This window comes from Melanotaenia boesemani, chromosome 4 (assembly GCF_017639745.1).
Source record: "Melanotaenia boesemani isolate fMelBoe1 chromosome 4, fMelBoe1.pri, whole genome shotgun sequence".
NCBI lineage: Eukaryota > Metazoa > Chordata > Actinopteri > Atheriniformes > Melanotaeniidae > Melanotaenia > Melanotaenia boesemani.
This window is the reverse complement of record NC_055685.1, coordinates 14,126,549-14,137,791: the sequence shown is the minus strand read 5'-3', so window position 1 is coordinate 14,137,791 and position 11,243 is coordinate 14,126,549. Positions and strand designations below refer to the sequence as shown.

General features: G+C 36.4%; 1 protein-coding gene across 2 annotated transcripts; it reads right to left on the bottom strand.

Annotated features, from left to right (window-relative positions):
* Nucleotides 1–563: 563 nt before the first annotated feature.
* Nucleotides 564–10,414, bottom strand: mettl14 (methyltransferase 14, N6-adenosine-methyltransferase subun). 2 transcript variants are annotated; one of them, XM_041983971.1, is made up of 12 exons: nucleotides 10,171–10,414; nucleotides 10,005–10,083; nucleotides 9,655–9,743; nucleotides 7,870–7,957; nucleotides 6,720–6,797; nucleotides 4,572–4,659; nucleotides 4,392–4,482; nucleotides 4,166–4,307; nucleotides 3,968–4,060; nucleotides 2,113–2,229; nucleotides 1,207–1,417; nucleotides 564–1,050 (listed from the first exon to the last, which is right to left on the bottom strand). In XM_041983971.1, exons 2-12 carry the CDS (start codon nucleotides 10,068–10,070, stop codon nucleotides 746–748), a joined length of 1,368 nt encoding a protein of 455 aa, XP_041839905.1. In that variant the 5' UTR covers nucleotides 10,071–10,083; nucleotides 10,171–10,414; the 3' UTR covers nucleotides 564–745. The 2 variants fall into 2 exon arrangements, with proteins under 2 accessions (XP_041839905.1, XP_041839904.1); XM_041983970.1 differs by having other exon boundaries at nucleotides 10,005–10,414.
* Between the last annotated feature and the right edge of the window lie 829 nt (nucleotides 10,415–11,243).

Below are 11,243 nucleotides of genomic sequence, written 5' to 3'. Positions count from 1 at the left end.
TAATTCTAACCTCTCAGTCAAACTGTTGAGCAATTCTAGACCCACAGCCAAAAGATTGCTTCAGGCAGTCTGCAAACTGATGTCACATTACATGTGTGACATTCCTCAAAGGCACCACACCCTCAATTTGGCACCCATGTTAAACACACAACAGCATGCATCAACTGCATGAGCAGAAGCAACCAACCAATCAGCTTCAGCAGAGTCCAGGTGCATGCAGCACTGACTGCAGGTGCCACATATTTTGATAAGAGCTGTCTCATCAGTGGACCAGAACTGTGAGAAACAGCTAAAATGAAGTGGCACCTAAAATAACACAGAATGCTCATTATACAAGCGCCCATTTACGTGAAAACTGGCATTTCTCTGTGGTAGCATCTGCAATACTTTGCTACAGACAATTGTAAAACATTTACTGCTTTTATATTTCATATTCAGCAACAGTTTTTTTCAAAACTTTTCCACTACAAGCTCTGAATTTTAGGAGAAAATATAGTATTTGCATCATTTCCACAACTGTATTTAAGGAAAAAGACTATACACAAAAAGTATGACAATGCAAATAGCTCAAAAGAAGTTTATTCTGGCATTAATCATCAATCTAAAGTATCACATGGAAAAATATTCACTGACCTTAAAAAAAAAAAAAAAAAAAATACGGATCACACTGTATAATTTCACTAACCATAACAAGTGTGTTTAAAAAAAAAAACATTTTTCTCTGTTTGCATGACATTAGTTTGTTTTAGCGAGGCGGAAACCCCCTATGTGGCCCTCCCCTGCCTCTGAACCCTCCTCTGTCCCCCCGGAAATTGGGTCGATTTCTTTCTCGGCCCCTGTCTCCACCTCTACCAGCATTTGGTCCACCACGTCCCCCTCTGGGTGCTCCACCTCCACGGTCTGCCTTCAGCTTAACAGGAGATTTGGGTCGCAGCCTCTCTATTTCCTCTGTGCAGCCAGATAGATGAGACTCAGGAAAGGGGAAATGGGAGGCATAGGTCTCTGGGTTGAAGTTGGTATTTGTCAATGTAGGGCCAACTGTCAACCAGCCTACAAATGGGCAATAAAAAAAAAATAGAATCAGCATGAAGGTTGAGAAACAACCCTAGACGGAGAAGGTGAAGAAGAAAACTACAGCTCAATGTGTTGTTTTATCCTAAACTAACACTTTTAATCTGATAAAGAGAAAGAGCACATTCATTTCACCTGGTCTGATAGTCGAGTCTCTTCCAAACAAGTGCAGCCTCCTGCGGCCCAAGCAGAAGTGTTCGATGATGTGGAAGATTTCAACTGGCTTCTCCACATTCCCCATCTCAGGCTCCTCTGTGATGATTAAATCAATGTCCACATTGGCATGGATGAAGTCCCCGTCTGTGCTCCTGCGCACTGTCCCTTTGATTCCCATCAGGCAATGTTCCTAGCATAAAAGTATTTACATCACAGTTCATCATATCAAATTGGTATCAGTTTAAATTTAACATAAGAGGCCTGTCACTAACATTTTCTTTCTAACATTAAAATATATTTTATCAAAGAAATGTTTAAATTATCACTGAAGTGGTCATATTGAATTAGACTGTATTTTATTGAGTTAGATGAAATTAGGTGAAACTGGACTGTATTTAACTGCACTTGAATTTGATTGAACTTGTTATCTTGTGATGTTGACGGGCTCCCCTTTCTTGTTCACCTGAAACCAAAATGCCTTCATACCATAACTGTGGTTTGGGTGTTCAGCTCTAAGTCTCAAATAACATCACAGTCATTTGTTTTTTTTGTGTGTGTGCATGTGGAAAACACGCTCTTTGAGTTACACCTTAGTGACACAGGGAAAAAAAGAGCCAGTTTGACAAGAAATGAAAACAAATCTAGTCAAAAACTGTTTTTGTTTTAGTTGAATCTTAACTAAAACATAAATATAAATACATATCTGGACAAATTGTAAGATAAAGAAAGGATCTCTGCAAATTGCTTCCAATTTGGGTGTATATACTAATTTTTTTCAATTATTTTCAAGGAAACAAATTACAATACTACAGAAGTCTATCACTGACATGAACGTACGATAGGTTTCATATTTCTGCTGCTTCAGTGTGTGCATGTTCACTTTACCTTGGTCCTCTGGAAAACTGCTTTTGGATCCAGTGCCTTGGTTTTTCCAGGGTTGTTCTTGTTGGTCTTGATCCAACAGATATCCTCACACCTCCTAAAACCCCACTTCCTCAGGCACTAAACAACAGGGTGATAAGACAGTGAGAGATATACCGTATGTACAAACCAAAGATTCATTTTAGGACAGTTATAGAAAATGTAAAAGTTCATACTTTTTTTATTTATATGATAGAGTTAATAAAACATTTACAGGGCAGATGCATAGTAAAGCCTGCACTAATTTAAGTTCTCTGTCCTCCTGTCTCTGCTGTATGGTTCTGATCATGGTCCTGTTTTGAATTAATTTGCTGGCTGGTGCGATGATAACTGGATTTTACCATTAACCCTCTAAGGCCCGACCCATGAAAAAATGGTAAGAAAAGTCCATTTTTTTTTTTTTTAATATGAGGTCTTTATTTGGCCTTTTAAAAAAATATAACTAAAAAATAAGTATAGATTTTTTTTTTGCAGGGGGGATAGCTACCATTTATTATCATGTGATAGTTTAAAAATATTATAATATGGTTTTCTGCTTCTGGTTATCTATTAGGGGACAGAAGTCAAGTATCAGATTGTGTTCAACAGGATTTTGAGCAAAGTTTATACGATAAATTGAAGCAAAATAGCTCAGAAACTGTATGTAACAAATATGTCACATCTGGCTCTTATGGGTAAAAAAAAAATATGTATATATATGATTATTGTTGTCACACACAGCAGTGAACACAAAGTACCTGAACAACAGTGTTAGCTCTGACTGGACTGCTGGAGCTGACATAGACCTGTTTGTTTCTTGACTGATAAATGAATTGGCCTTTTGGGATCAATGAAATTGTCTTGTATCTTGAAAATAATTGAAGTTTTATGACATAATAAGACCTTTGTAAGAAAAAAAAAAGTCAGTCCTATCAGTGTAACATAATAGCGTATTATACTTTGTGCTGCTATTGAAATGGAAATCAACATCAAATATCCTTTCAGGTCTGTGCTTTTAATCTCCGCAAACATCACTCTGGTGCCTTTACAGCAGTTAGACTGGTTATATTGTATTCCACGTATTGTATTTATAGTCTGCAATGGCTTCCCGGCTTCTTATAAAAACAACACAGAACAGCTTAGAAATCATTTCAGACAAACAGAAGATTTCACCTATAAATACATTTATAGTCTAAAGTTTTCCAGCTTTTTCTTTATTTTTTTTTAATTAATTTATTAAAAGAGTTAAAACATTCAGACTTGATCAAACACCATATCTGTTTTCTTAAATAAACATCTGCTTCCCTAATCAGAATATTTACTTGAATAAACCCTTGTCATTGTATTCTTAGATTTGGATAGAATAGATTAATTTTAAACATGTTGTTTATTTAAGAAAAAAAAGGAATAAGGGTAAATAAATACACCAGCTCAGGTACAAGTTAGAATCAAATATTTTTAACCACAGGGCGAGGCCATGACTCAGTGCTCCTGAAAAGCTTAGAGAACATGCGTCACAGCAAACTTTCCAGCCATATAACAAAAGAAAACTTGTTTAGTCTGCTGGCTTGACATGACATGGGATAAACACACAAATAACTGAAGAATGACACTTAATCGTTTTACATCGTAAAAACTAATATAACTAAAATATTTAAAGTGCACCAGTCCACAAGCTTCACAGACTGAAAGGATAGAAATTAACAAGGACTTAAAATGATGATTGTTGTTTTGTGTCAAAGAAGGAAAAATGATGTGATCAGTACTGTTTAGTTTCTAACAGGTGTTTATATCTGAATTTGGAGTTGATGCTTTGTATAGATTAGTTAGATTATGTTACCATTCTGCCCAAGTCAAGTCCTTCTCCGGAGCCACACCAGAGAAAGACGAAGGAACGCATAGCTGATATCTCCTCAATTTCAAGTCTCATGATCTATGACAGCAGAGAGTAAAGAATAAGAAAATTAAGTTTGACTACTGATTCACATATTGTCAAAATCCCTAAATGCAAACCAGCCAGAGATGTATGCAAACATACATCATCCCAGGTCCAGAAACGCTCAGTATGGCTGATGCCTGACTCTCTGTAGTACTCTTCTAAGGGAGGCTCAAGCAGAATTACATCAAACTGGCACTTTAAATCCCGCAGGTCAAAGTGCTCCGGATCGGCCTGGAGATACCTTACCAGAAACACACACACCTTTAGTTACAGCCAGCTCTTTTCATCTTAACAATGTTAACATTCATCTCATGACTTAACATACATGGGAGGGATGTTGGTGCTAGCGATGAGTTCATCTTTTAGTCTGATCAACTCTCTGAGTTTAGGGTATTCTTCAAATCGGTCCGCCAAGCCTTCAACACAGGGGACAAAGGTCAGAACTACACATGCATGAGCACACACACATGGGTATAAACACTAATAAAAGTAAGCAGACACTCACCAACATCTCTGATGAAGTTCTGCGGTCTGTGTCCCGTGTCCACAAAGTGCTGACAGTAGTCATTGTGAGGGTTTAAACTTTGGGTACCCTGATAAGGAATGAAGAGAGGGAGAAGCAGGGCAGGGGGCCATAAGGTAATGAAAAAAGGAAGAAAGCATAAATAGACCGATGTTTATTTGTGTATTTCTCTCTGTTCATTCATATATATATATATATATATATATATATATATAAATAATCTTTATTTTGCAAAGATAAATATTTAATTGTAAATCTAAACTTAACTCGGCAACTTCCTTTCTTTTAAGACAAAAATAACTCAAGCTTGTTCACGCTGCACACCATCTTGCATGTATGAGTTTTAAATTAACTACCATGCTGATGTGTGACTAGTTTGGTAAACTACAACGGCACCAGCTTTAGGCACTATTAACTTGTTTGTTCTCATTAAAACTAATAGAAGACAGTATGAATTTCCAGATCAATGCCAGAAGAATCATCTGACTTTGGGAACTTTCAACCGACTACACCCACTCATTGTGCAACTGAATGCATCTGCCAGATAAAACCTGTCCTTCAGCATTCAGAGCAGCTAAAAAAGGACTTTTTATTCTCTGCTTCATCATGTGATGGACAGGTTATCAAGGAAGTACATCTGATAATGAGAAGCAATATTTTCTCCTTTACTTGTTGTTTGTTTTTTTTCCATTTTCTTACATCAGTCAATCGTAACATTTTTCTGCACCACATAATGCGCCCATCCAAAAAATGAGGAACATTGTGCACACCTGGTTAAACTGAGACTTGGAACCGAGTAAAAAATGTGTGAACAGAAAAATATATTTTCAGTGTCCTGTGCCGATGCAGATTATTCACCAGGGCAGCCATCGGCTAATACTGAACTTAAAAGAAATTTAAGTACCTTGTTTGAGTCCTCCTTGCGAACGAGATGCTACATCTCAACGGGTTTTCCATAATAAATAAATTGAAATTGAAATTATCAAGTTCAGACTCTCTGTATTATATTCTGCACTCTTTCTGAAGGGTATTTTTTTAAATACAACTAAATAATGTCCCCATAAATATTCCACCATAGCCACACCTAACAGGCTCCACTACACACTTTCCTGCATAAATATTTGGGTGTTTCTTCAACTGAGCCAACAGCAATGACCTCAAACAGCAGATTACATGCTCTAGTAATCACTGTACGAACTCATTAATCCATTCTCAGAAAAAATATCACAAAAGTCAGAATGAACTTCCCGGCGCAGCAACTAAGACAAGTGATACTGACAGCATTTAACTTAAAATAAAAAGAAAAAGAAAAACTTTATAAATTCCAAGAAAATATGACTGTACAGATTTTTCTTTTACTAGAAAAAACTATACACATTAACTGTAAATATTAAAGTAAAACAACAACCTAAGAGGATGTTAATAAATTACAGGAATAAATGAATAATAACTAAAACATTTAGTTTTAAGTTTTGAAAAAACAAAAATGACACAAAACATCATATCAAGACGTACATTAGCATGAGGTATGTCAATAATGATCTAGCAACATTAATAATACCATAGGCCATATCAGCAGTAAATAAGCTGTTGCTGTTTTGTAGCGGTGAGTATTTATCAGGTTGTTTACAGGGAGACTGATTACAACCAGCAAGACAAAACCAATAGACCTGCCTAACGTCAGCGATGAGAGTTTCTCTCAATCGAAAATCAACCAATACCAGCGGACCATGGTTTTTTTTTTTTTTAAGTTTACAGGATTTATACGCAGTTAATTATGTTTGGCATAAAACCCGTTCTTAAGCCATATAAGAATAGAAAGGTCACTTAAACATTATTTCTATTTGCTTTTACATAAGGGATCTTTTTAAGTAAAAGATTACAATGAAGAGTTTTTTTTTTATACATTTGTATGAAATAATTTTAAATAATTGAAAGATGATGTGGGAAAAAACATGTGAAATACTTTCAGATTGTTTTAATTATGTTTGGAATGTTTTGTTTCCCTGTCATCTGTAAAATGATCGTTTTTTTTAACATCTGTATCAGAATTCACAATCAGTGCGTCTGTATCAGTTACAAAGGGGGAATATACGTAAATGTTGACCGTGTGCAAAAGAGTTTTCAAACCTTGAGGAAAGTACTGGAATCTTTATAAATTTCCTCATATGGGTTGCTCTCGTCTGGCTGCTGCACTTCCACTTCATCCTAACACAGACAAAACACAAAGAAATTTACATTATAGTCTAAAAAACTGTGGAACTTCTTCGGTCGATTAATGCAACCTTAAGTAATCTGACAACAAAACATTTTTAAAACTTACATGATTGTGAAATTACTACCTGTAGCAACAAACTTAAGAGAAGTTCATTTAATAAATAGAATCAACTCATCAAACAGCGAGCTGTAAAATGAGGAAAGAAAAGTGATACTTTTTCCATTACACAACACAACACACAAAGTACACGTCAATCTATTTTTTGGGGATTTTCTTCGCAGGCAATACCTGGAATCAAACACATTCTTTTTCTTTTTGTTTTTTTGCACCAACTCAATTGAGGTTACTAGAGGTTTCTTGAGTCGATACCGTATAGTGACTAAAAAGCATGTCAGGCAACCAACTGGCTGAGAAAATTCTCATGAATGTTAATAACAAGTTTCCTGCAGCTGTGAGGCCGTGCACACACTGGCACACCTCCCTTTTCTCTGCATAAAGAAATAATTTACAAACCAGAAGTTTTCAAATCTACTGATAGAAACTGCAAAAAAAAAAATAGCTGGTGGATATCCAGTATCTACATGTATGAGTAATGGAATTAACATGGTTCATGAACTAAAACCAAAATCAGACGATGTCATCTTAACGCATATTTCAATAAAATGTTTATTTATAAACTTAAAATGTTTGTTTTCGTTATACAAACAAATTTAAAATGGATGGCCAACGACACAAACTCAGTTAAAACAAAACAAGGCAAGATGTGGGAGACTAATGTTGCTCTCTAGCCAGTCTTTAGATCTAGATCATTAAATTGGAAATAGGTCCACTGTTAAGGTCGCATTTTCAATGAGTCAAAAGCTGAAGGTTAATCAACATTCTCGAAGGTTGTAAAGCTCCCTCCACAGGAAGTTATTCAGTAAGTGTCTCCACATAAATTCTTACTCAAATACTTGTCATTATTATACCAGGTTTAATGTTAGCATTATAACCTATATGCCAAGTCTGATTGGAGCCATCTGGACTAAAAATACTCAGATGCTTAAATGTGATTACACTCACTTTCTGTTCTTCCACGTCTTCCTCTGTCTCCTCTCCTTCCGTTTGTGGCTTTCTTTTAGAAGTGGGGGCTAAGCTATCATATGAAGCCCTGCAAAACACAAACATTTTCATACAGTTCAATTGCTGCTCTTGCAAATATCAGCACTGATCATGACTAAGCAAAACTAGGTAAACCCCTAGGGGAAACAGGAGAATTTTTTTTTTCCTTTTGTGTTCCCACACAATAAGCTTTGCGTTACCTCTCAATACTTTTGCGTTCCCTCGCAAAAAAATGGATAATCTGACAGACACTACGAGAGTGCACACAGCCTGTAAAAGCCCTTATGATCCGTTTCTTTAGGTGTTCCTGGTCTGCATGTGTCCCTCTCAGCATCAAGTCAACATAACACCACGTACACCTGACACTATTCCCACGTTAACAGAGAAAGTATGTTGTTGTAGTGTAGTGCTTTAACAGATTAATTACAAGTGCAGACGAAGAGATTTGCTGCAATCAGAAATGGTATCAAGCATGTTGCTTCTTTACAGTTTTGCCTGCTTGTGTTTAGACTGTAAAGTGCGACTGATGTGATTTATTAAATAAACTCAAATTTCCACTCATTTGCACGACTCGAAATTATTTAACTGTTCAGTGGGCTATTGTTTGTTATCAAGAATTATTACATTGTTAATTGTGTCAAAAAATATATCATAATATAGAATGCTGGTGTCTCTTGTGGCTCTTCTGGCTTTAAAAGGATCATTTAATTTTCTTTATTATATATAGACTATTCTGTCTGCACTCTTCCTCCCAAGTGTTATCTGCCTGCTGCAGTGTGTCGTTTATCAGCTGTAATTCATGACAGATCCGCCAGATAAGGCAAAGTCCCCAGAGACAAACACAAAATATGAATTAAGGAAGTCAGAGAAATCAGAAAATGGGACATGAACACCATCAACAGGAATGAAGAAGCTTTTATGCTCTCACATAGTAGCCATCAAGCAGCGAGGACAACCTTGCAGATCTATCAGGTCCATCAGGTTGGCCGTGTCTATGAATAACAGTTAATGATCGACACCTCCCAGTGGTCAGATGACACTTATAAGGAACAGTGCAGACAAAATAGTCTATATTTATGAAAGATGATTAAATAATCCTTTTTGAGCCACAAGAGAAGCCAACATTGTGTATTATTATGTAATGTTGACACAACTAACGTCTTAATTCTTAATAATAATAAACAGTATTTTGAACAGTTAAATAATCCACTCATGAAATTAATGGAAATTGGAGTTTATTTAATAAATAACCAATACATCATATCAATCCCACTTTAAAGTCTAAACACAAGCAGCCAAAATAGTAAAGCAGCAACATTCTTGATACCGTTTCTGATTACAGCAAACCTCATCTTCTGCACATGTAATTAATCCGTTAAAGCACCATGTTACAACATCATACCTCCTCTGTTAACGTGGGTATAATGTCAGGTGTTTGTGCGCGTTATGTTGACCTGATGCTCAGAGGGACAGATGCAGACCAGAAACATCTAAAGAAACGGAACAAAACTGCTTTAACAAGAGCAACACAGGCTGTGTGCACTATCGTCGCGGTTTAATCTGTGTCTGTCAGATAATCATTTTTTGCGAGTGAACGCAAAAATATTGCAAAAGAAAGAACGAAAGAAAAAAATAAAAAATAATAAAATAATAATAATAATAATGGGTTGAAAAAAAAACTCCCCGTGTCCCCTAAGGGGCTTCGCATGTTTCTGCATTGATTGTGGGGAAAGATTTTTATCTTACCTGCATGTTTCTCTTGTCTCTTCAATCTCTTTTAGCTCATCTTTACTGTGTAGGACAGCTCCGATACTGTCTGCGCTCTCAGCTCCCAACTGTAGAGCGAAAATGAAATGCATACATATATATATATGCAGACATTTGATTGTGTTGTATATATCAATAATTTACACCGTTCATGCTTAATCTTAACTGTAGTTAGCAAAAACGAGTTGAATAGTTTCAGCATATCAAATGTCTGTTGTTGTTCTTTGGCACATTCGACAGCGAACACTGAAATGTTTACTAGGTCCAACAATTATGTTACTTGACTGGCTAACAGCAGCTTGCTAGCAACGGGCTCATTGTGTACTTGCCTGTTGAGCTAATAATTGCCGCCTAAGTTTTTGTCTCTCGCGGATCTCTTGGAGTCTGCTGTTCATTTTCCTTTTGGAGCTGTATTATATGTGATCAAAAACTTTTAACCGTTAATACATACAAGTCGTTAATATGAATCTGAAAGGAGAAAGTGGTAGCAACTATCTGCTTAATCGCGATAGCCGCTAAAATTCACATTGGGTCCGCACGTTATTTACACCAGCAGTGATGGATGTTGCCTTGTCTTTATGAAATCAACCAGTGTAGTGTGACTGGCACTGGAGATTTCACACCCGAGATAACGCTGGCTGCTCTGTTGGAACAGTAAGAATGTATAAGTACAAGGACTGGAATGACAAAAGAACCGAAGTTTAATTTACTTAGACTTAACTCCGCTTCTCTGGGCTGACACCGGCTTACGCCGTTCAAGATAGGAGTTCACACGTTTGTACATGAATGGTCGCTTTATGATGATGTCATCAATCTCGACGCTTGTGTTTGACGTTTGTTATCCTTGCAAGAATGCCTGAAGCCTTGGAGCAGTCTTGCTGGTGTGTAAACAGACAATTGGGGTCGCTGTGGCTATGATTTGCCTCGTCTGTCTCTAGTCCCACTCTGTCACAAAAACTACGCGCTCAGTGGCACGATAAGAATGATGTCGCAAATTGCATAAAAATGTCATACACACAGAGCTGTATAGTTTCGTGTTTATTTATGTTTCGTCCCAGCGAACTTGCAGACTGATCAGATACCTGACGATGAGTGGGATCATTTACATTCTATAAAAATCATAAACCCACAAGCCTGGTCACGGTTATATTTTTCTCAAAGGACAATCCTCCAAATCCTCCTCTACTAACATTCTTCTTCTTCTTCTTCTTCTTATAATAATAATAATAATAATAATAATAATAATAATAATAATAGTAATAATAATAATAATAATATATTAAGCCTATACAGTTTGAACTGTAATTAGCACAACAGTATATTAACAAAAGTTTGCATAGTAGGCCCTACCTCTATACTCTTCAACAATGTTATGACTGAACGATCTTTATTTTTCACGTAGTTTGAGTAATAGACCCCTTCATCATACTGTCGAAACTTTGAAGCTGACAGTCTGACATCAGGGTGAAGGGCATTCACGTTTCATGAACCGATGCCAGAGCAAAATAACTATGCCGTTTGAAATTGAGCCATAAGTAGGGCTGGAAAAAAAAAACTTAACAATCAAA